Source organism: Bos indicus x Bos taurus, chromosome 9 (genome assembly GCF_003369695.1).
Source record: "Bos indicus x Bos taurus breed Angus x Brahman F1 hybrid chromosome 9, Bos_hybrid_MaternalHap_v2.0, whole genome shotgun sequence".
NCBI lineage: Eukaryota > Metazoa > Chordata > Mammalia > Artiodactyla > Bovidae > Bos > Bos indicus x Bos taurus.
The window spans coordinates 89,718,300-89,744,577 of NC_040084.1; the positions used below are offsets into that span (position 1 = coordinate 89,718,300).

A 26,278-nucleotide genomic window follows, 5' to 3' on the forward strand; every position below is an offset into this window, starting at 1 on the left:
CAGGTTGATCTCTTCCACTAACTGGGGACTTCTGGAAAGCAAGAACTAATTTTTGTCTCTATATTCCAATCAACTTGCATGGTGCTTGGAGTAGAGTAGGTATTCATAATATTTGCTAAAAATGTTTACTAAAATTAAAAAAAAATTATTTTAAAGCTATCAGAACAAAAATATTCCTTGACAGAAGAGAAAAACAATCCCTCCAAATCCTTTTTTTGCCCATTTTCTTCATTTTGCCCACGTAATCCTGAGGAGGCTCACAGTTGAACGATGAGGACCTAACTCAAACACCTGTGTGTATGCGTGTGTGTGTGTGTGTGTGTGTGTTAATTACTCAGTCATGTCTGACTCTTTGTGACCCTACAGACTGTAGCCCACCAGGCTCCTCTATCCATGGGATTTCCCAGACAAAACTACTGGAGTGGGTAGCCATTCCCTTCTCCAGGGGATCTTCCCCACCCAGGGGTTAAATCCAGGTCTCTTGCATTGCAGGCAGATTCTTTACAGTCTGAGCCACCAGGGACACCCCAAACACCTGTGAGTCTAATCCAACAGTCTTCGGAAGGCCTCAGGCTGGCGCCCCACGTACCTGCACTTGTAACAGCCGTCTCTCCAAGGCGTCTTTGCTCCCCACAGTGCTCTCTGCACTGGCCAGTCTGTCCTGCATGTCCTTCACCCAGGACCACATGCTCTGCAGTGCCTCCTCCAGGGCCTCGTGCTCCTGCAGGGCCACCTGGCAGCTCCGGAGCTTCTCCTTGGTCATCCGGAGTAAGTTCTGATAGCTTGTGAGGAGCTGGGAACACAGGCGGCTTTCTTTCCCAGCACCGTGGCCTTCTTCACTGAGAAGCTGCCCTCTCTGGGACAGCTTGTCCAGAGACTCTCTAAAGAAAACAGGGAAAAAAAAAGAAAATGAATTATGTCAGGAGCACAGGGGAGTGACACATGATTGTTGACATTGGAGCAGCCACCAGACCAGAGCGCACAGCTGACATGCCTTTCAGTGATGGTGCTGGGCGCCCTCAGAGGGCTGGCTACCTGGCTCTCTGTGGTTTATCTGAATGCAGTCACTTCCCATCGAGGGATCTCATTCAGTCTGTGCTATCTATGCCTGCATCCCAGCCCTGTGTATTGTCAGGGATTCACTTCAGGAAATGGCCCAGGCCTGTCTCTCCGGGCTGATCTCTGACTTTTCTTCATTCCTAGTTGATGCTCTAATCATAAACAGCTCCCTGAAATTCCCTAAGCACTCCACCCTGCTGTATACACACGAAGACTCCTCCTTCATAACCACTCTTCAACTTCTTTTCTAAGAGGCTCTTCAAATCTCAGTGCAGGGCTTACATCCCCAGGAAGCATGATGCTGACTCCCCTTCTGGTGCCCTCTTTCCGCCTTTCTCTCACCTCATACACCCTGTCTGTCTCCATCCACAAGGCTTTCACCTTCTAGAAGCCATGGTAATTACATTCATCTCATATCCCCAGCATCCAGCACAATGTTTGGCAGAGATAAAGTGCCAAAGAAAGCTTCTTTCAAAAGGCCATCTTATGAATACTTATGGGTTTCTTTGTTGTATCTTGGGAACTCTGCTCATCTCAGTTTGAGGTTATGTTAATTAAGTCAAGGGAAAACATGATCTTCTATGGCTAGGTCGGCTTTATGCTGTTTTACAGATTTCTGAATCAGCATATCTCTCAGGAAATGCCTGGGATATCAGAAGGGAGACTGTTGATGCTGTCACACAAGCTGTTGTGAATGTCAGAAAAGGACAGGAAACCCATTTCCTACCTTGTCTTTTTCTTTTGCTTGAGCAGCTATTATCTAAACAGAATCCTGTGTGCTTCAATGAGATATATAAGACTTAGACAACATTACATATACTTTAAAGTACATCTCTTATACTTGTAATACTGGGAAAAATTGGAGGTGGGAGGAGAAGGGGACAACAGAGGATGAGATGGTTGGATGGCATCACTGACTCAGTGGACACTAGTTTGAGTAAGCTCCAGGAGTTGGTGATGGACAGGGAAGCCTGGCATGCTGCAGTTCATGGGTTGCAAAGAGTCAGACACAACTAAGTGACTGAACTGAACTGATACTTGTAATCTGCATGAGACATGAAGGTAAGACATGAAGATGGTTTAAACAATGACTTTAGTTAAATAATAATTCAAGAGGACAGATATCACATGTTACCACAAGAAGAACTGCTTAATAGACAATAAAAATCAATGATTCTTAAGTCTGAGGTTCTTTTTAAAAATACAGGGCATTCCCCTAAGATATGCAAAGTACTTGCAGAATATTATGATGAAAAAAAAATCCAAAGGACTGGGAAGAGCAAGTGGCCAGCAAGTGAAAGAAGTCAGGTGACTCAGCTGGAGAAGCTGGGATACCAGCGGAGCACATTAGGACTGTCTAGAGAAGCTGCCAGGTGGAAAGCAGATGGGAGCAAATACACCTAGTGTCCAAGCATCTGGTCCTGGAATATCAGAGTAACAGCTCAAGAAGAATATCAAATGTTTAAAAGGAGGACAGAAATAGGTCAGGCCGTGTTATATTGTACCTAGACAAGAGTCAAGATTTAAATTCACCATTGGGTTGGGGTGAGTTTCAATTTATAATTGAATCACTATTGGGTTCAATTTATAAAAAATTGAAATTGAGCAGGACTCTGTGAGGCCTTCCCAGATACTAAAGCCCTTCTGTGTCCCTTGTCTCTTCTTTGTAGAAAAGCTGTAGTCTCCCAGGTCTCCCCTGAGTTGCAAAAAAGCAGGCTCAAACGGTTAACAATTAGGACAACAGTCACAGAATATTTAGCTTCTCCCTGAAGGATATAAATAACAAAGTCTGATTCACATTCTTGAGTTGTTTTGCAGACACTAAAATGGCCACCAGAGGGAAAAAGCTAACTGCCCGGGTAGCTCAGCTGTTAAAGAATCTGCCTGTGATGCAGGAGACCCCAGTTTGCTTCCTGGGCTGGGAAGTTCCCCTGGCAAAGGAATAGGCTACCCACTCCAGTATTCCTGGGCCTCCCTGGTGGCTAAGATGGAAAGAATCCTCCTGCAGTGCAGGAAACCGGGGTTTGATCTCTGCATTGGGAAGATCCCCTGGAGAAGAAAATGGCAACCCACTCCAGTATTCTTGCCTAGAGAATCCCCATGGACAGAGGAGCCTGGTGGGCTACAGTCCATGGGGTCACAGAGTTGCACACGGCTGAGCAACTAAGCACAGCACATGATGACCAGACTAGTCATGACATAAGATGCTCTATCTTGAGCAATACTGAATATGTGGCTTGCACAATTCCAGGAACTGACTTCAAGGTACTGATAACAAACTGACCTTAGAACTGAAGATTAACTGTGCTTAAAACAATCAAGATGATGCTGACCAGACCACTAAATGACCAGTTTCAAGATGATTCTCAAAGCTAACTGTTTTGTTCTGCTTGTAGTCTCTGCCTACCCACCCTTCAAGTTTTCCTTTAAAATCTGTTCTCTAATCAGCAGTGGGGATTGGTTCTTTGGGACATGAGTCCACCTTCTTGCCAGAATTTCCAGGTGCCTCAATAAAGCCATCTTTCCTTTTATTCAACACTTGTCTCTCATTCTTAGATTCTTGAGTATGAACAGCTTAACCTGAATTCAGTAACAAAATCAACAACGTGTTTGCCCCACGGTAAAGGTTCACAGCTGCTGCTAAGTCACTTCAGTCGTGTCCGACTCTGTGCAACCCCGTAGACGGCAGCCCACAAAGCTCTGCCATCCCTGGGATTCTCCAGGCAAGAACACTGGAGTGGGTTGCCATTTCCTTCTCCAACACATGAAAGTGAAAAGTAATAGTGAAGTCGCTCAGTCGTGTCCAACTCTTCGCGACCCCATGGACTGAAGCTTACCAGGCTCTTCCGTCCATGGGATTTTCCAGGCAAGAGTACTGGAGTGGGGTGCCATCGCCTTCTCCAAAAGGTTCACAGAGGTAGGACCAAAGCAACAGTCAGACAGAGTTTTGGGCCAAGCTTCCCTCCCCTAGTGAAAAGTGTTCTATCTTCCAGTGCAACAATTTCAATGAAGCAACTGAAAATGCCAGTGGTGTAGTGTGAATTGAGGGAGCAAAGCCATGAAAGTGGAGTCCAAAGCACAGGCCAGAGAACTGCCTGAGAAGGAGCCAGAAACATTTGCTCAGTTGACAAGCAATGAGAAGACAAATACTGCAGTGAAGAAAATGAATCTCTAGGGCAGTCAGACTTCATGACAATACCTTTTGCTTTACTAACAATATTATGAGGATATGGTGGATTGGAAATAATCTTGGAGGCTGAAGTGTGTGAGAAATATATGGAAATTGGGGTCTATAGTGTTATTTTGTAAATGAAGGGTATTTTTATAATCACCTTATATCCTTATAATAACCTCTGGGAGGAAAATGTATTTATTATTATTCTCAATGTTTAAAAGCTAATATCAAGAAATACAGGAAATGAGTGGCCTGTCCAATTTGTTGAACAAAGGAGATATAACTGCAATGGAGATCAGCTCTTTACCTCCAACCCAATACTCTCTCCAGATCACCACACTGCCATGGAAACACTATACAATCATTTGTGTACTAGGTATAGAAACATCACCACCCCAACTAACCATCTAACCAGCCAACAACCAACCAACCAGACAAGCAAACATTTGCTAGTAAGAAAAGCATCTATTCCACTTCTGCATCCTACCTTGCAGCCAACAGTTCTCCCAGAAACATTTCAATTTTATGGACTTCGTTTTTCTTCTCAGGAATGTGTTGCTTGCTCTCTCCTAAGTTTTCTGTACTTAATCTTTCTTCCATTTCATGGATCCATAAGTTCAGTTTTCTGTGCTGATCTTCAAAGCTAAAGAAAAGAACAAAACACGTTAGAGAAATTCTTATATGTTCATTATAATAAATAAATTATAATATTGAGGTCAACAATGTCTATGGCAATTAAGATCTCATGGATTTTCAAGCAGAGTAGAAAATTTGACAATAATCCCATTCAAATAATCACTTATTTCAGTAACAAAATGACAAATTCTGGACATTTTTCTTGAGATCCAAGCAGAAAAAGAAGCACTCTATCTTGATAATTATAGCTGGTAATTAAGATTACATTTCCATGCCTGTGTGCACTTAACTTTACATCTTACTACAAAGACCCTGAATTGGGGCCAGTGGAAAAATGGGGCCGTGGAAGCCCTTGGAACAGGAAGGAAAGTCATCTCTGGGTCTTTGTATCTTATGGGGATTTGAATATGGCACAAGACTCTAGGGTTCTTAAGTTTTAAAAAAACACTGTAAATTCTCTAAGAAACCTTGACAAAAGTCAGGCAAATACCTCCAACCAAAAAAAGGCATTTTGATTATACTGACATCTTTCCTTTCTTAGCAACAGAATATTTTTTCTAATTTTATATCCAGCCCTGTTGATATAGCTTCCTGATTGGAATCTTGATTCAGGGAAATATAATAAGTGTTTTCTGCCATAATTCCAACCTCACTGAAGTAGACACAGTGAGGAAAGGACTTGGATAATCAAAAATTCGGGTGTCAAAATTCTAATATCTAGAGTTAACCAAACAGACAAAAAGTACATACATTTATGTCATTCATAATTATTAGTGAATATAATTCTTTTCTTTTTCTGTATAGAAAATAAAGCCAAATGATACCATCAGAGTTTGAGCAATCAGTTATTGTCCTAGTATGAACATGTACTTAAAGTCAAAACATTATAATTTAAACTCACAATTTAAAATATTTTTGTTTATTCCCAATGCCTCTTTACTTTAAATCACTGAAGAAATAGTCCGTGCATGATGAAATCTATACCTGTTGAAAAAACTTACCTCCCAAGTTCCAAAGCACAGTCTTGTAGCGCCTGTCTGTCTTTAAGGCACTGTTTCAGAAATGCCTGAAACTCTTCATTAGCTTTTGTAACTTGTTCCTGAATGCTACTGACAATTTGTTTAGATAAATGTGCATACAAAGTTTGTCCTTCTCGGGTCACCGCATCAAGCTTGCTCTGTCCATCACTGACCGAGTCCAGAATGTTCTGTTTCGGGAAACAAAGGTAATACAAAGCATTTGCTATTATTCAAAGATCCTACTGCATAGGAGGATTAATTACAACTCTGACCTGAGAAAGTAAAGCAAGAGAAGAAAAACAGCTCAAAGGAAGAAGGCTTTTAATAAGCTTCAGTGAGAATGATGTATATAATTGGATACAGTCAAGACTGAGAATGGAGGATGGTGCCAGCCAGTCACTGGAACCGCTGAGGACCAACTGCAAGCAACATCGAGCTGGAAAGAAGGATGCTCTCATCAAGGTCTGCTCTCAGTCAGTCCCTCTCCATTCTCACCATCTCAACCTGGTCCAGCCTCCACTTCTTCAAACGGTTAATGTGACATCTTTCAATTGGTTAATTGTCTCCACCCTGCCTCCTTGTCTGACTCATACTGCACACAAAATCCTGTGCTCAGATCCCTGCTTTTCTTGGTATGCACCTCTTCCTTGGAAGATCATATACATGGGCATGGCTTCAACTGAGCAAAAAAAGTCCAGAACCACTATGCTGGTCTTGCCTCCACTCTGAGCTCCACAGAGGTATTTGTGACTGTCACTCAGACTTTGCTTCATGGAGATCCTCTGCATTTCAAGCTTTAAAGAGCCCAGCTCCACATCTGAATTCACCATGCCTCCAGCAAAACCAGCTTCCTGTATTATAATGATCTTCCTCCCTGGCTGCTAATGAGTTATCTACATAATTCCCATCACATTACCCATTAAGCCACAAAATCCTTATATTCCTCATTAATGTTTTCCCCCATTAATTTAAAAAAAAAAATATTTTTATAATACTTAACACAGTGCTTTGCTCAAATTAACCATTTGAAAAACTTGGCCAAAACTTAATTTGAACTTAGGCTCCTGACAATCATTCTTAATGTTGCTGCACAGTGGCCCTCCCTTACCAAAATTTATACATTTTTCATTGTCTGTCACACCTTTAAAACCTACAATATCTATTGCTTTTATTTGAATATATCCTAGCTCCAAATTCAGATGCTAGGTTATTAAAAAAAACACAAGCCATGTCTTCTGTTTAAAACTTCTTCATGACAATGATGTAAAATAGATACAATTATTTATGCTTTTACTGCCATAAAAACTAAAATTAGGTTTAGTTCTGAATGACTGCCGAAGAATGAGTAATAGACTAACAAAGAGAGGAATGGGATCTAGAAATTCTGAAATTTTAACTTTTTAAAAAATTTATATATTTTCAATATATTTCAATATTTTATATATTTTCTAGGGATAATTGCTTTACAATATTGGTTTGATTTCTGCCTTACATCAACATGAATGAAATTCTAACATTTTTATCAACTTACTTTTCATACTTCCTATCTCTTTTTGACCCAAGAAATCTAATTCTGTTAGGGAAGAAGAAAAGTGAGAAGAAAAGAAGGTTTGGGGAAATAGATGGTTTAGGTCTGACCTGAAGGCACTTGAAGGCAATTTAGGAAAAAGTAGCGCCAGCTTGCATACCTGAAGATCACGGAGCTTTGCCTCCAGAACCTTGCTGTCCCCAGTTCTATCTGATGATTCCTTTGCTGCTGCCTTTATTCCAGAAAACCATTCTTGGAATAACTGCATAGACTCTATGGAAAGTAACAAAAATAAGGAACACATAGAAAACATTCAAAGAGCTTCCAGGATAACCACAATGAATTACTTCTGGTGATCAGCCCATTACATCCTGCCTTACAACACGTTCCAGAAAGAAAACAATATTAATAATAGTATAGAATATAATACAGTATGACCTACAACCGTGACGTCTCATGGTAGAACTGAGAAATTACCTGAGACGTAAGACTGAAAAGAAATTTGTATTCCTGACATATTTGATTTCCCATTGTGTGTTTTTTTTCTCTTGGTGAAGAAAGATAATTGCTTGACTATGTAAGAGTAAGCAGTGCTCTTGAGGTGTTAAAGCCATTTCTATGGCAAAGGGAGGAACATCTGCCCTGCCCGCCATGCTGACTTAGAGCGTCACACATCGACACCAAAGCAGAGGCACAGCAGTGCTGGAGGCCAATCAGGGACATAAATGACCAACAGTTCCCTGAATTACAGTCCTGCTGTTTTATAGGCTCTCCTAATATCCAAGCTTACTGTGTCATTTCCTCAGAGCAGTGGGAGTCATTTTCCACACAAAGGAGCTCTACTTAGAAAATCCACATGAAGTTCAGATTCATCAAGATGGCAGACTCCTACTTTCTTAGGGATAAAGAAGAAGAATCCTGCCAACAGTGAGAGCCCAACCACAATAATTTTCTTGCTCAAATCTCAATGCAGACACACATTTAAAATGCTACTCTTGTGGAAAGTTTTCTGGCCGTTTCTAGGCAGCATTTGGTTTGGACTATGTCTTGTAAACAAACTACTCATGCTAGGGCCTGTCGGAACTCACCATTGAAGTGTTTTTCCAGAGAATCCTGAAGGCTGGCCTGTGTCTTGGAGCAGGACTGGCTCACAGCCTCGTGTCTCTTTATCAGCCCCGTCATCGCACTGCCCAGGCTCCCCAGCTCCACTGAGTGGTACTTGCGGCACAAGCTATTGAGATTTTCCTGGGTCATACTGATGTTGCTTTGCTGACTCTGAAGTTCTTTTTGTATGTCCTAAGAATAAAAGTATGCCATGAAGGATATTCATTACATTCAAGAGAAATATCTCATCTACCACACTCTGGAATGTTTTTTGGAAAGTGACGTTGTTGAAATCCAGTCAATAATGTATACAATTTTGTCTACACCTGTAAACAGCTGTTGAGAGATAGGTAGGATTTGGGTTATAGTCTAGGATTTAAAACAAACTGAAAAGATCTTCTGTGGATTCCAGCCCAGAATCTTGGGTTTAGTTAGTTGATTAGAAACTATTAATAGAGTCAGCCTCCTGCATTCACATTTTTCCCTGGGTTACTTGGCCTTTGTTTTAGGATCACAGGCCATACCAAAAGCACCAGTAGCAAATTTTAGAAGTATATGTCCTTAGTCTCAAGAACAGTAAGAAAATATGCTAAAAGAGCACAAACTACATATATCATTTTCTCAACCATTTTTAAAACATAGATCCTTCTCAGTACGAAAGCAGTCATGCTGACCAATAAAAATAATTAAGTGATGAAAAACTATTAGGCATTCAAGTTTGAAAATTTGTAGAAATTCAAACAGTTCTTCTATAGGCTCCCACCTTTTTACTAAAAAATATGTATTATATATTAACAAGTACAGTCTTTGAGCAGGCCCTATAGCAATGCATGCTTTCCATTTTTAGAATATTCGTGTTTAGTTTCTTACCACCTGCATTCAATTCTCCATCTGTTACTTTGCTGTCTCCTATATCATGAATTAGTTGGTTTGGTGCTAATATGGGTAACATAACAGAGGTTACATTTATATTATAGTCACTGAAAAGCAGGAGAATTAATATTACTATTGAAAGGTAAAGACTTAGTGATAGTTTATGACTTACCTTCACTTTTTTCAGCCCTTCACAAGTCTCCGTTTGGGCACAGTTCATCAACGATTCTTCTAATTTTGTCAGCCAGGTTGCCGTGTCATTAATAAACTTCTCCACTTGTGCACTCTGAGCAGTGAATTCTTTCAAGGTTCCTTTTGCTTCTTCAGTAATTTCTTTGGCATGCTCCAGTTTCTGCCTTAAGTCAGCTTCTATAAACTAAAACATAAAGTGAGATTTCATTAAAATCTGTAAAGACCAGAGCCCTTGTTCAGTAGGGATTCCGTTCATGCGCAGCTTAACAGTAAAAATCACAGAAGCCTCACTAAGGATGCTAATTCAACTTTTTTAAGAGGAAAATCAGTGGTTTCAAGTTGCCAAATATCTTGAGTAATGGGGAAATGGAAACAGTGAGGATTATAGTTAATACTGGGTTTTTAAAGTGGAAGTTTTGACTGAGATTCCAGGAAATCCACAAGATCTCATTTCAAAACAGAACTAGACCTACACAGAGCTACCAAGTTGGTGACCAAAAACCTGCTCTTCATTCTCCCAGGGAAACACATATTTTTCACCCTGAGGTAGTTTGAACAAACACCACTTTGGGATTCTATCATGAAGCCATGTCCTCTCCCGTTTAAAATATTCACTGAAGTTAATTCTTCTCTCCTCCCTGGATGACTGATTTTGGGAAGCCCTGGACTTTCCCACACATAACAATAAAAGGGTTTATAATCCTGGTCAACTGCAAAGCAGTTTCAACTCCACACTGAGAACATCCAGGCTGATTTAATAATCAAAACTTTGAAGGTAAACTTAGAGATTTTTTTCTTATCCTCTGCTCAGACCTGCTGCAAACATGAAGCCTCCAGCGGAAAAAGGGGCCAGGTGCCTTTTTTTGTCTTTCTTCCCTACTCCTCCACTTTGAACAGCCTTTGACACCTGCAGGCTGGGACAGGCAGGACAGTGGTGACCACCGCTGGGAGCTGGCCTCTCTGCTTTCTGGGCTGGGTGAGTTCACATTCACTCCTGTCACAGGCCTCATATGGGGCTTTCTGAGGCTCCCCTCACTGCTGCCCCCTCCTGCTGAAGTTCCCCAGAGACAGGCAACACATTCCTCTCAGGTTCTGTACTTCCTCCTTATGCAGCCTTGGGATCTCTAACTCCCTGCTGCTGAGGCCTGTTCATCATCCAGAAAGCCTCTTAAGCCTGCAGAAATTCTCTGCAGGACCCTGAGATGCCCACACTGAAGCTCTTCTCTTTCATCATTCACTTCCGGGCCAGAGGTCACACACTGGCATTTCACCCCAGATGACTCTGAGATGTAGGCCACTCAAAACAATCATGTATCCTTGGCAAATACATCAGCAGTCAGCCAGCCTGTCTCCCGCCCTTAAGGTTTTTTGTGGGGGATTAGATACTAGTCTCCTGTGTCTGCCAACTGCACAGGGCACGTGTCATGCTCTCCAGACAGTATCAGTGAAATCCTTTCCATTTTGAGGTAAGGTGCAGGGACCTCCACATCTCCTCCATGGGCATGGGTAGGAGTGTGTGCGTGTGCATGTGTGTGTGAAAGAGAGAAAACAGAGCACAACAGTAGCTCTCTCTCAAAACCCTGCCTCCATCTTCACTCTGCCAAAATCCAACTGTTGTCTGTTTATGCCCTTGATAAGCACAAGCTCTCCGATTTAATTTTGCTGATTATCAGCACCCCTTTTGCCTATTCTTGCTTCAGGTGAAGCATCTAACCTTCTGGTACAAGTATATCATCCACCGATATAACTAACTGATAGATAAAACGGTCTTGGGCCAGAGCAAAAGTATAGGTGGTCAGACAAGGTTGATGGGTTAGTAAGAAACAGTAGAAAAAGGAGAAAGGCAATACAGGAAGAGAGAAAATGTAGAGAAAATGAAAGCAGCAACAAATAGCTTAGAGTAATGAGTTAGAACCCCTGGCCCTGAGAACTGGTGCTGGCTGTGCCCAAACTCCCTCACTGAAGCATCCCTGGTTCCTGGTCAAACCCCGTCTGCCTGGCCTGCCTCCAGTACCTGTGGATTTATGCCATCTAAAGAGCCTTGAGGAATGAAGGGAGACATTGTGATGGTAATCCCTCCAAATGCAATTATTCAGTAAGAAGGATTAGAAAAATATGAATTAGGATATCAATATTCATAAACATGGTTTCTGTTTCTGTCTAGACTTAAAATGGTCCTTGAGGAAAGCTGAATGCTATGACTTCCAAAATTTAGTAAGGAAAAAAAGAACTAATCTTATTATAATATTTGGGTTGGAACTAGCACTAGGAATTCTAAAGATGCTATATTTTAACTCTCATGTCTGATAAGGTCTATGTGTCTGCTTGGAATTATGACAGTGATAACAAGAAGAATATACACACACATATACATGCACTTTTTTGAGAATTTATATTAATAGCATATAGAGTTATTACAAACTTGATGGAGTGCTTACCTGAAGGTCTGGAGGTGTTTCTGGATTTTTAGTTAATTCTTTAAGATCATTAACTTTAGAATGAAGTTCTTCTAATCTCAAAGCTTTCTTTTTAACTTCAGACTGCCAGGTAAAAGACAAAGGGGAAAAACATAACTTATCAACTAATTACATGTCATACAACGAATGACATGTTTTACTTGGCATTTCATGATTTCAAGCATTAACTCTGTCAAAAAGACCCAACTTTAACCCAGGGTAAAAACAAAACAAAAACCAAAATTCTGCTCCATTTTCTGAGGATTCTCATTATTTGTGAATATGGAAAAATATCACCATTAACTTTCACTGGGAATGTGAGGGAGTATGCGGAACTTTCTTCCCACCCTCTTTTATTGGGGAAAATAAAAACTTCTGGAAAAAATGAAACACTAACCGAAAGTCTTGAGTCAGAGGGAATTTTCAGCAGACTAACTGTCGTTTACTTATTAGCATTAATATCACTGGCTACTATGGCAGCATTTAAGTCTTAGAGAAGCATTTCAGGAGTGCCTCTTCATTACTGTAGACTATATGTAATATAGTATGTATTACATATATATCAAGTTGCTCAGTCGTGTCCGACTCTTAGTGACCCCACGGACTGCAGCCTACCAGGCTCCTCCATCCATAGGATTTTCCAGGCAAGAGTACTGGAGTGGGGTGCCATTGTCTTCTCCGATAATGTAATATATATGTAATATAATATGTATAATATATGTAATACAGTCTACAGTAATTGAAGAAATGCTTCAATTAGAAATTTCAAGGGTGTTAAAACAGAATTCAGGTTAATTAGGAATTGACATCTAACATTTTGCCTTTTGCCTTCTTTTTTTTCCTCCCGTCAACACTAACACAAGAAGAAGAAAGAATAACCAGAGATGATCATGGAACAAATTAGATGCTTGGAAACTTCATTATTTATCTGGACCCACGAAAGTGAAAGTATTATCTGCTCAGTCGTGTCCGACTCTTTGCGATCCCATGGACTGTAGCTTGTCAGGCGCCACTCCCCATGGAATTCTCCAGGCAATGGACCCCTGAAGGAACATATAGTAAAGTGTCCCTTTCAACTGAAATGTGGTGTTGTGGTGCTTTGTAGACACTAACAAACCTCCTGATGTCTTCAATCTAGAAAGCAGTTTCTTCACCCAGGAAGAAATTTCCTGTCAGGCCCACTGGCCTTCCCCAGGAGCAGCCTGGGCAATGAAGGGGTCACACACACATACCTCCCCTTCATTTCCTGCACTGCAGCAACGAAACTGTTAGGCACCGAGCTGAATCCAGTTCACTAATCCTATTAACTGGTGCACCACAGAGAGTAACATAAAAAACTGATCTCTGTGAGTGACCAGATCTGACGCTGTGAATGTGGCTGATGCCCACTGGCTCCCTGTATCCCAGAGGTGAGCAGCAGGAGCGTCCTCCAGACTCATTGAACAACTGGCCCTGACTTATAGCATTTACCACCATTTTGAGCTACAACATGATGCCATAGCACAAGGAGCTGGAAGTACCATGTAGTTGCACATATTCTACAGTATTTTCATCATACAATGAATGTCAGTTACTTCAGAACCGAGATAATTGCTGAAAAGTAATGAGGAAGTGATAAGTTTTGCGAATTTATTGCTGTCATTTTTAATACAGTGTCTTTACTAATATCAGTTCAGTTCAGTCGTTCAGTTGTGTCTAACTCTTCGTGAACCCATGGACTGCAGCATGCCAGGCTTCCCTGTCCATCACCAACTGCCGGAGCCTACTTAAACTCATGTCCATCGTGTCGGTGATGCCATACAAGCATCTCATCTTCTGTCGTCCCCTTCTCCTCCTGCCCTCAATCTTTCCCAGCATCAGGGTCTTTTGCAATGAGTCAGTTCTTTGCATCAGGTGGCCAAAGTATAGGAGTTTCAGCTTCAGCATCAGTCTTTCCAATGAACATTCAGGACTGATTTCCTTTAGGATGGACTGGTTGGATCTCCTTGCAGTCCAAGGGACTCTCAAGAGTCTTCTCCAACACCACAGTTCAAAAGCATCAATTCTTCAGTGTTCAGCTTTCTTTATAGTACATACATGACTACTGGAAAAACCATAGCTTTGACTACATGGACCTTTGTTGGCAAAGTAATATCTCTGCTTTTTAATATGCTGTCTAGCTTGGTCATAACTTTTCTTCCAAGGAGCAAGTGTCTGTTAATTTCATGGCTGCAGTCACCATCTGCAGTGAATTTGGAGCCCAAGAAAAGAAAGTCTCTCACTGTTTCCATTGTTTCCCCATCTATTTGCCATGAAGTGATGGGACCGGATGCTATGATCTTTGTTTTCTGAATGCTGAGTTTTAAGCCAACTTTTTCACTCTCCTCTTTCACTTTCATGAAGAAGCTCTTTAGTTCTTCACTGTCTGCCATAAAGGTGGTGTCATCTGCGTATCTGAGGTTGATATAGCTATTTACAATTTAACTTTTTTATATTTAGTTACTTGGCAGCACGGGCGCCTTAATTGCTGCACATAGGATCTTTGTTGAGTCATGTAGAATCCTTCCTTGCGGTGCATGGACTCTCTAGTTGTGGCCTGAAGGCTCACCAATGGCAGCATATGGGCTCCAGAACACTCAGGCTCAGTAGTTTTGGCTCTTGGGCTTAGCTGCTCTGCAGCATTTGGGATCTTATAATAGTTCTCCGATTAGGGATCAAACCCACGTCTCTGCATTGCAAGGCAGAACCTTAACTACTGGGCCAGCAGAGAAGTCCCTACAACTTAATTTTAAATAATGATTGTGTTTAGCACTGGCTTGCAAAATTCCTGAAAATGTAACAGTTGACTTTTGTGAGCTGGTGCAAGCTGTACTCGAGCACACACCACTGTCTGAGCTGTTGCGTTAATTTAACATCAAAGATAACACCTAAACAGGCTGTGCGATCCCTCTCCTGACTGTACTTTTAGTCTGAATCATTTCTGCTATTTGTTTGGTTTTAGAAATAGGGATAATCTATAAAATGTTCTTGGGGTCAAAGACAGGTGATAACTTAGGATATACAGATGATTCAACTACATTTCATTCAGACTGCAGTCATTTTTCATGTGTCTGTCAAGGTCCAAGCATGTGCCAGGCCCTGGGCTGCAGTCCTGAGGACAGAATGTGGACTTCTCTTCTCTCACCAAGGGCGCAGTCAGTCCCATGCTTTGTGAGGCAGGTTACCTCTGATTACTCTATTTCCTCTTACCTTGTTTCATTTTTCATCACGGCCCAGTTACTTCTTGACAGTTTACATAAGATATGTGTCGTAATGCAAATACTGTGAATACCATGAGGGCAGTAACTTTGTTTTAGTAGTAAATTCTCAATGTCTACAGCAGTGCCTGTCATATTTTAGGTGCTCATTGGGAATCTGATGAAGGGATGAATACATGAATGCAGGAAATGGGAATAAAATGAGTTATTAAATTGATGACCAGAACTTTAGAAGCCTACTTTCCGTGGAAGCCTGTGACACTCCAGTCTCCACTTTTCTTCTATTTCTGAAAAGCCAGTGGAAGAATCTAGCACCTAACGTAAGTGATCAGGGCGTGGTGACTGTTCAGTTAACATTTTGTTTGAATGAAGAAAGAATACATAATAAATATTATTAGGTTACAAACACTTTCCATCTGATTCTCTGATAGGAAGGTGCCATAATCTCAGAAGAATGGGACAAAATATAGATTCTATGAATCTTTACTAGTCTATTAATACTTTAAGTAAAAGAGCCCCAATTAAGAAATGGTAAAGACACACAAAAGAAAACACCTCTCGTATCAGTAGTCTATTCAACATTCAAGTAAACAGCAAATGATAATTAACAGTTTTATTACACTCATATCTGTCTTGAAAGGAAGAATTAACTTTTTCTCCCCAGTGGTCTGTTTTCTTTTTTGAAAAATTGAAGTACAGTTGATTTACAATGTCGTGTTAGTTTCAAGTGTACAGCAAAGTGATTCAGTTGTACATACGTATGTATCTATTTTTAAGATTACTTTCTCATATAGGTTATTACAAAATATTGAGTATAGTAGGTGTCCTGAAAGCAATTACAAAAGACAGTTTTTTTCATATTCTGGTCAGTGATGTACCATGAGCTCACATAGGAAGGTTGTAATCATTTTACCTCAAATTCTTTCAGGAATTCTTCTGCTCTAAGGCTGTCATTCAGGTTGCTGATGCTTTCGGTCAGCTGTGGAACAGAATGGTTTGACCATCCGTCGATCTCATCTTTACTTGTAAGTATGTCATCCCAGATAGACAGGCTCACCCTCAACCTGTCCATGTTCTCCTCAATCTTCTCTGACATCTGGGATAGAAAAGAAAGACCTTATCATTAAATCCAAAGCTTTAAGACGCTCTCTGGTCACTGAAGTAATAAATATGTCTGTGCTTCATTCCTATTCTGACAGAAAAACAAAGGTTTGTGAAAATTTGTTGTTGTTGTTGTTACTTGCAATGCTGAGATATAAAAGTGTGCATAATTAGACTTGGATATATTTATAGAATAAGTAAATACATAAGAGAGCAACACACTCTGCATGGTTAAAGTATTACTGTTTGACAATTTAACGATTCTTGTTATACTAAGAATGCCATTTTATTTTTTATTTTTTGGCCGTGCCATGTGACATACAGGATCTTAGTTCTCTATAGTGATAAAACCCATGCCCCTTATATTGGAAGTGCAGAGTCTTAACCCTGGGACCACGAGGGAAGTCCTAAGAATGATTTTTTAAAAGTGTAGGCAGATAAAGTTTTCCCAAGTCCCTAAATTGTCTCATTATAATATGCAAATATCAATATCTAACCTCAGTAATTTAGCTTAAGTGAAGGAACCCACTGTAGCTTAAACTTATGAACCTAGATACTAAAATAACAGGGCAGGGGTAACAGAATCACAGGATTTATGTGCTGGAAAGCAATGTAAAACATGTATAGATTGATGTAGAGCTCCAGAGAAATCAAGTATCTTCTTGTATAACACAGGCACACGGCTAACAAATGACAGCAAGAACTAAAAGCCAAGGACGTAAATTCCAGTGTTTTTCATGCACAATCACAGTCTTATTACTTTATTTTATTATGGTTTAATATCCTGAAAGATGTTTATAAATTATTCTTCTATTTTATCCATGACCCCAGAGTGTGTAAAAGAAAAAGTTATTAATATGTTATGATTGAAGCTATTATATGAAATTCTAGAAAATCTGCCAATAAGTTTTAACAAAACAAATAAATTTTTAACGATGTATAAATTCTATGTAAACTATTTTCCTTTAGGGCATGATTTTGAATTTAGTATTAAAAGTTCACAATGAAAGTCACATTTCTAAATAATCCTTTGCCCAAAAAATGTGATTGAAAAATGTAAATATTTAAATTATTCATCTTCCCCCGGTGGCTCAGCAGTAAAGAATCTGCCTGCAATGCAGGAGTCCCGGCTTCAATCCCTGGGTTGGGAAGATCCTCTGGAGGAAGGCATGGCAACCCACTCCAGTATTCTTGCCTGGTGAATCCCATGGCCAGAGGAGCCTGGCGGGCTACAACGCACAGGGTCATAGAGCTGGACACGACTGAAATGACCACACACGCAAACTATTCATAAAATCGAGGGGATGAGCTTACATCTAGCCATTTGTCCACTGTGCTTTCCATGTCTGTTTTCACCACGATGAAATCACCACTGTGAATTTTTTTCAGCTCAGACAGCAACTGTTTTCCTTTACTGGTAAAGTTATCCAAATCTTTCTGTTTATTACACATTTCATTCTTGGCAGCTTCATGCTGTGGACATAAATGTTTCCTTAGTTAATAAAACAGCCAGTAATAAGTCAAGAATTTAGAATCATTTGCCTTTAAGAAATTTAATTTGTGGTTGACCTTATGCAGAAACCAGTGATAATAATGAAAAAAATATATAATTTTCTGGAATTGCTAGGATCCTAGGATATAAGTACTCATAAAAAATAAAGGTTGAGCTTGTCAGCATGAATTAGCTATCTCTAAATATACTTTCAAGAGTCGAAAAGAGAATGCATTATGAGTAAAAAACAAATCTACTAAAAATTCTAAAAAATAAATATATTATGAATTATTACCTTTGATAAAGCCCACTTAAGGTCTTCCTGATCTTTTACAGTAGTTCTGGTTGCAATCACATTGCTGGCATTTTCTAGGACTTTTGTTATGGCTGACTTCAAATTCTGATACTCTCTCATTAAATCAATAAGTCCACAGCATTGACCCTGGCTATAATAATTAAGAAAATACATCATTTATAGTCACATATCAGTATCGAGAAGAGTTCCCTGTGATTGACCTGATACATAACTGTATAGCTGTATTCTGATAAGTGCTGGAATGAAGGGAAAACCATATTTTTACTAAACTGAGGCCAAAAGCATTCTGGTCAGTCTGACAACTCTAGTGTCCAAAATGTTCTCCACGAATGAAGAATCCACACAGCCATTAGCCACAGCCATTAAAACAAAGTCTGCTAAATTTAAAAAAATTTTCTTCAAATGAACTTACTTACAAAACAGAAAGAAACTCACAGAAAACAAATTTAAGGTTGCTGGGGGAAGGGATAGTTAGGGTGTTTGGGAAGGTCATGTACACGCTGCTATATTCAAAATCGATAACCAGCAAGGAACTCTACTATAGCACATGGGACTCTACTCGATGTTGTGTGGCAGCCTGGATGGGAAGGGGTTTGGGGGAGCATGGATACATGTGTATGTACGGCTGAGTCCCTACACTGTTCACCTGAAACTATCACAACGCTGTTAATCTGCTACGCCCCAGTACGAAGTAAAAATATTTAGGTTTGAAAAAAGCTTATAGTCTAGTAAGGAACTCAGACATCAATAAAATAATTCCAAAAAGTAAAAAAAAAAATTTGCTAATTAAAAAAATGTTTTTCTATGATTTAATTACTTCATAGTTATATGTTGTAGGGAAGAAAACCCACCTGCCTCCCTGCGACAGAAAAAGACAAAACACAAAACAAAGAAAAAATACTTCCCAATAATTAAAGTTCACATGAGATTTTCTTTTCCATTTAAATTATGCAAATTTTCATTGACTATGAGTCCCCTGAGAATGGCTAAAATATGAAATAGTTTTTGTTTAAAAGACTAAAATGCCTTTGAGCAAACAATTTTTAATCCAGGTGTTTTTCCAAAGAAAAAGGTGTGCACTAAGATTTGGGTTCAATTCTATTCTTTAAACCATTATTTATAATAGAAGAAAAATTAGAAATAACCCCAAAGTTAAAAATGGGCCAATAACTGAATAAATTGTGATACATTCTTGTAATTGAATACCATGCAACCTCTACCAAATCACAATTTAGAGAATGTTTAATAACACAGAATAAAGTTTGTGCAGCAGGATTATATTTTTTAAAGTCTACATTAATAGTCTATAGTATAATAAAAAATTATGTACACATAAAAAATAAACATTTACAGATGCTTTTGTAGTAATTCAAACTGGGAAGATCCTAAATATCTATCAACTGGTGAAAAAATCAACTTCAGTACACTTAGTAAATGGAATATCATTCAGCTGTTAAAAAAAAGAATGCACTTTATGGATACACATTACAATGTACTTGTGCTAAGTAAAAGAAGGTATTTAACCAACTGTAGTAAAACCTGATGTACACACGAAAAGTGAGCATGAGTGTTTAGAGATGCTTTATTTATAATCATTCAAACTGGAAAGAATCCATTTATGTGTGATTCTAAGAAAGAAGACACTACAGAGACAGAAATCTGATCAACAGTTGCCAGGGGTTGGAAGTGAGGAAGGGATTGATTACAATGAGACATGTGGGCATATTTCAGGTGTTGTAACTCCTACCATTTGATAGTTGTGATATTTACACAACTATATGAGTTTGTTAAACTCCTATAGTTTAAGGGTATACACTTAGGGTGAATTTTACTGTATGTAAATCATACCTCAATTATAAACAAATATAACAAAACAAAAAAAGAAAATCAGTGGTTAAGACTCTCCTACTGGTACCCTGTAAATGTTGACAGTTCTTACTTCCAAGTATCGAATTTCACATGTAATTGCTGTCTCAAGAAAACGTCCTCAATAAAATTCTGTAGGACTAAATTTTTAATGTTATTAAAGAGACAGCAAATACCTAAGATGGCAAAAGATATTAAACTCTTGATCAGACCAACTCAAATCAATGGGCAGTGGCCCAATCACAAAATAAATAGGAAGTTAGAAATAAAAACTGAGAAGTTTTTTACTTACTTTTCATGAATTAGTTTTTTGGTATCATTCCAGGTGACCTCTAAGCGGTTTATCTCCTTGTCAACCTCAGGTGCAAAGGCTACATCTTTCTGAGCAATTTGCTTAGCTTTATCTTTCAACCAACATAATTCATGCTCATGAGAATTCAATTCATCTTCTAACTGATTGAAGACTCTCAACCTGTAAATTAAAATGTTATTTTACTATTAGTTTACTACAAATGTTGAACTACTATTTCCTTTCTTTAAATAAGGGCTTCCCTGGTGACTCAGACAGCAAAGAATCCGCTTGCAGTGCGGGAGACCTGGGTTTGATCCCTGGGTTGGTAAGATCCCCTGGAGAAGGGATAGGCTACCCACTCCAGCGTTCTGGTCTGGAGAATTCCAAGGACAGAGGAGCCTCGCAGGCTAAGTCCATGGAGTTACAGAGTCGGACACAACTGAGTGACTTTCACTTCCATAAATAAAGCATGCATATCAATAGCTAGAAAAGCTTTTAACACAGCAATTTATGTACATCAATGAATAAAGATGCTTTTACAGTTAATTTTGCATAATTCAGACTTTAACTTAGAAAACATTTGAAGTCATTTTTACCATTGACCTTCAAACTTCTATTAAGTTTGTATTCATTTTCTATTTTCTTTTAATGATATAAGAATTTCAAGACCAGGGCCAACATTTGAAGTAAAGTAGTTGAGTACTTATCACAAGGTCATTGGTAAGAAATTCTTCCATGCTGTGAGGTTTGATTCATATTAAAGTAATATTTAAAAATCACAGTCATTTCACTCAAAATAAAAATAAGTTTTACTGAGCTCTACAATAAGTATGTTTTTAAAATTTTACCTATTTTTTTTTTTTAAAGATTACAACTAGAAAGGGTTTTTTGGGTCCTTAATATTTGAGTATTTGTAAACAGTGGCCACATAGAGGCAGCCATTGACTCTTTTAATTTTTGCAGTTTGGTATAGAGATGATTGTGTGCATTATCCCATTTAATTCCCCAAACAAAGTGGCTGCTGCTGCTGCTAAGTCGCTTCAGTCGTGTCCGACTCTGTGCGACCCCATAGATGGCAGCCCACCAGGCTCCCCCATCCCTGGGATTCTCCAGGCAAGAACACTGGAGCGGGTTGCCATTTCCTCCTCCAATGCAGGAAAGTGAAAAGTGAAAGTGAAGTTGCTCAGTCGTGTCCGACTCTTAGCGACCTCATGGACTGCAGCCTACCAGCCTCCTCCATCCATGGGATTTTCCAGGCAAGAGTACTGGAGTGGGGTGAACAAAGTGGCTAGGAACAGGTATTATCAATAGTTCCATTTCATAAGACAGCCGATTGTTCAAGGTCACCCAGTAATACCTAGGCATGGTATGACTGGTATTTAAAAAATGATCTAGTCCAGGCAACATTTTACGTAGCCTCTGTACAACTTCAGTGAGTTTAGCGTTGTGTGTACTGAAGTGGCCCTTGAAACCAACCCAGGGCAACTTGAGCAATTTTAGGATCTCCTGGTCAGCTTGGCCTGAGCAGGCTAGGGCGGGCCATGCAGCACCAATCCTATTGCACATTTCCTGGGTGAATTCTTTGCTCCTTTGTCACACATGGCTCTTCCTTCTATCCCTACTCTGGAGGCCATTTTTCCTTTCCAAATCTTATTTCCTTTTGTAAATTTGTTGTTAAACTAGTCAGATAGCTTATTGCCCATGAGGAATACAACCTCAGTAGTCATTATCACCTAACCAATGCCTTTAGCTTAATGTTTGATTCTGGTTAAAAGGAAGCAAATGGCAATGATCTTGACAGGGTCAGTCTAATCCTTATCAATTATGGATGTCTTGGTATGACTCATCCCTGCTGTTTCTTTGCCCCCTGAAAAAATGGAAGAGAAAGTGATGCTGAGACGAGTGGGGAGAAGTTCTAGTAAGAAGGGAAAATAGGATTGCAAGGAAGCCTACAGTAAAATATTACTTAGAAAATTTACTATAAAAAATACCTTTGACCTCTTAGCTTCTCTATTAAACTTTCCTGACAAAACAACCAGCTTTGCTTAAATCTACTTCTCTGCCTTCTCCATACTTATAAGCAAACTGTTAAAAGTAGTTGGGGAGAACCACTCTGCCAGGCTGATTGGTTCCACTTTAAGTGAACGAATATAAATCTCAAATGGCAGCGTATCACTTACCAAGTGCCAGAGGCTTCCTCTCCATTTCTTGCTGCATTTTCTACCCACAGTTTCCTCTCACTCACTGTCAACCAACGAATTCACTCCAGTACTTTCTCATAGGCTAGAAGCCACTGGGAAAAATTCCCTCATATTTTACCACCAAAATACCAATCCACTTCACTTCCTTTCTCCTCAGCTTGTCATTCTTGCTAAAGAAGATGGGTCACTTCTTCTATCAGCTAAAAACTGCTTAAAAATAGATAATATGATCAATATACTCTGTTGTAAATAAGATCTCAAAATGGCTTATATATAGCTCTTGCTGCTGCTGCTCCTGTCACTTCAGTCGTGTCCAACTCTGTGCGACCCCATAGACGGCAGTCCACCAGGCTCCCCCGTCCCTGGGATTCTCCAGGCAAGAACACTGGAGTGGGTTGCCATTTTAGGAAAGTCTTTAAGGAAAACAAAGACATTTTAGTACTTCTTAAGTGCTAAAATAGTCATTAATTTTATCCTACGGTGGCTAAGCCAGTAAAGAATCCGCATGCGAATCAAGAGACCTGGGTTCGATCCCTGGGTTGGGAAGATCCTCTGGAGAAGGGAACGGCTACCCACTCCAGTATTCTTGCCTGAAAAATTCCATGGACAGAGAAGCCTGTCAGGCTATAGTCCAGGGGGTTGCAAAGAGTCAGACACGACTGAGCGACTTTCATTCACTCATTCACATATATACAAGCCCTGTGGCATGTGGGAATCTCAGTTCCCTGACCAGGGATCAAATCTGTGTCCCCTGCAGTGGAAGTGTGGAGTCTTAACCACTGGACCACCGGGGAAGTCCCCTCAAAATATTTTAAAAACAAGTAACTAAACATAGTACTATTACAGTTTTGCACAAGATTTAATTCCAGAACAAACGAAAAGCAAAGGAATTAACTCTTGGCAATCGACTTCCAGGCAGTTGCCATTCACCTCTGTTGAAGTGCTTGCCGGGTTAGATCTTTCAGCCTCTCTTTGTCAGTCCTTTCTTCAATGTCCTCGATGCTTTTCAGCAGCTCCTCTTTCTGATCTCGGAAGGCTTTCTTCAATACTGCCAGGGCATCTGCCTCACTCTGCTTGGTTCCCAGAAGGTTCTGGATCCTCTCTAATTCCACGCTGAGGTGATCTGAGGTGGCTCTGCAGGATGTTCTCTGCTCAGAACCTCCACTTTTGAGATGGTACTGGGCTTTGGTAAGAAGGCCGTCGAGACTGATGGCAGCAGATTCTAGTGTTTTCACATTTCGAATAGCATCGTTTAGGTCCCTTTCTAATAAGTCAGACTGTTTCTTATTCATACTGTGGGTTGATTCCACTGTTTGCCTCAGTTGGTGGAGACTCTCTGACAGAGAGGCGTGGCTCTGTAGGAATTCGGCCAGCTGGGACAGGGCATGCTGCCGCCTCTCCACGACCTGGCTGGCCTCCTCAAACAGCTGCAAGCAGTCCTCCGCCTTGCCCTGGAGAAGATGAAGGTCCTCGGCACGGCCCAGGGCTCCCAACTTTGCCAGGTGACCCTGCAGACTCTGCAGTTCTCCCTTTTTGCTCTCTACTTCTGCCGCGTGGTCCTGAAAGAGCAGAGAGAGTTAGTAACTTCCCAGATGCAGTGTGCTTGACTCATACAGATACAAATTTGTGATGTCAAGATACATTTTAAATGCAACGGATGGCACAGTACTTAAAGGTCAACTACGGTGAATCTTGTAGAAACATTCTTAAAATTTCTCCTGTTTTGTTTATCTATATATTTCACATAAAACACAACTCTCATTTGGAAATAATTCATTCCACAGAAAATAATTACTCCATGGATAGAAACAGTTAGAAGGAATTATATATGGATTTCCCAGGTAGTTCAGTGGTAAAGAATCTGCCTGTCAATGCAGGAGTCATGGGTTCAATCCCAGAGTAGGGAAGATCCCCTGGAGAAGGAAATGTCAAACCTCTCCAGTATTCTTGCCTGGGAAATACCATGAACAGAGGAGCCTGGTGGGCTACAGTCCATGGGGGTCACAAAAAGTCCTACATGACTTAGCGACTAAACAACAACAAATATATATGTGTGTGCATATAAATACATCATACATATAAATACATCATACATATATACTTTTAAAATCATCCAAATTTTCAATTTTTTTTAAACTATATGTGCACGCTGCATGCTAAGTCACTTCAGCTGTATCTGACTCTTTGCGACCCCATGGACTGTAGCCTGCCAGATTTCTCTGTCCATGGGATTCTTCAGACAAGAATACTGGAGTGGGTGCCATGCCCTCTTCCATGGGGTCTTCCTGACCCAGGGATTGAACCCACGCCTTTTAGGTCTCCTGCATTGGCAAGTGGGTTCTTTACCACTGTCACCACCTGGGAAGCTATTTACCTATACGTATATGCAGAATATAACTAAAATATTTACAGAATTAGCTCTACTTTAGAACTAATTCATTAGATTTTATTTAGAATTACTAATTTATGGAATTAGCTCTATGATCTATGATTCATATTATATTAAGTTGGCCAAAAAGTTCATTCAGGTTTTTTCATAATGAACTTTTTGGCCAACACTTTAAATTTACATTTTATATATTATAATAATTCACTTATATGCAAATTATAATGTTTATGTATTAGAGTTAAGCTCTATTATATATAACACATATATTTACATTTTACATATAATAGTAATATACTTATATACAAATTATAGTATTTATAATTATAATAAAAGCTAATATCAACAATTTATAGGGAAGGAGTATAGGAATAGATGAACATTAAGGCCTGTTCTCCTTAGCTTGACTACTAAACTTTCGAGGGCTTTTTTGAGCATTTACACTAGAAAATGTACAAATTCCCTCTCTGCCCCTTTGTGAGATAAATATTTTTAAAGCCTCTGGCCAATTTTTCAACTCAGAATATCTTTCTCAGGGACTGGGGGAGCCATTTCTTTGCAATGTAAATCATTGAGGAAGATAGCACCCCTGTCTTGTAACAGGAAGGTAAGATAAAGTACTTTTCCTTCGGGTAAAACCAATTAGCAAACCCACCATAGAGTTGCTGCTGCTGCCGCTGCTGCTAAGTCGCTTCAGTCGTGTCTTACTCTGTGCGACCCCACAGACAGCAGCCCACCAGGCTCCCCTGTCCCTGGGATTCTCCAGGCAAGAATACTGGAGTGGGGTGCCATTGCCTTCTCCGACCATAGAGTTAGCACTCAACAAATATTAAATGTTTTATTACTAAATGTTGTTATAAACTTATTGTATAGCTTATATCCAACTATCCCAATGCTCGATGGTCAGAATCTTATTAAATATTTTATTTTTTGATGCCTCAACAGCTGTTTTACATGGAAAATAAATCATGAATTTTAAATAACTTTCAAGCTAAAGGGTAATTCAGAAAAACTCTATCATTAAAGCATCAGAATTCAGTATTAGTTTTCAGGACTGTAACAAAGCAAAGTAGAAGCTTAAAAATGAACATTCTCATATCATTCACTCTAGAAATCATTTGCTCTACTTTGAAGGAGCAGTCTCTTAAGGTGGTTGCCTATTTTATCTGAAGTGGCTTTATGTGTTTAATTTGTCTGCATAACATGTTGCCTGGGACCATATACTCAATTATTAAAACATTTGCATATTAATAAGAAGCTAAATTGTTGCCAGTGTTCTTTAATGTTGCATCCCTTTATAATTCAAGAACTCTATTTTATGAATAAATTCTTCTTCAATCTTAACA

The 26,278-nt window shown here is 39.6% G+C and overlaps 1 protein-coding gene across 13 annotated transcripts in view; it reads right to left on the bottom strand.

Moving 5' to 3' along the window:
* The window catches only part of SYNE1 (spectrin repeat containing nuclear envelope protein 1), a 496,771-nt gene that overhangs the window by 264,270 nt on the left and 206,223 nt on the right, over positions 1-26,278 (bottom strand). For all 13 annotated transcript variants that reach the window (XM_027551881.1, XM_027551880.1, XM_027551874.1 and 10 more), the window contains 12 exons: positions 23,477-24,105; positions 20,346-20,525; positions 18,167-18,317; positions 17,694-17,852; positions 16,192-16,374; positions 12,025-12,126; positions 9,567-9,770; positions 8,506-8,713; positions 7,578-7,690; positions 5,872-6,077; positions 4,722-4,877; positions 590-881 (listed from right to left, as the gene is read on the bottom strand). In XM_027551881.1, the coding sequence (XP_027407682.1) occupies positions 590-881; positions 4,722-4,877; positions 5,872-6,077; positions 7,578-7,690; positions 8,506-8,713; positions 9,567-9,770; positions 12,025-12,126; positions 16,192-16,374; positions 17,694-17,852; positions 18,167-18,317; positions 20,346-20,525; positions 23,477-24,105 (2,583 nt within the window). The remainder of the gene's footprint in view (positions 1-589; positions 882-4,721; positions 4,878-5,871; positions 6,078-7,577; positions 7,691-8,505; positions 8,714-9,566; positions 9,771-12,024; positions 12,127-16,191; positions 16,375-17,693; positions 17,853-18,166; positions 18,318-20,345; positions 20,526-23,476; positions 24,106-26,278) is intronic.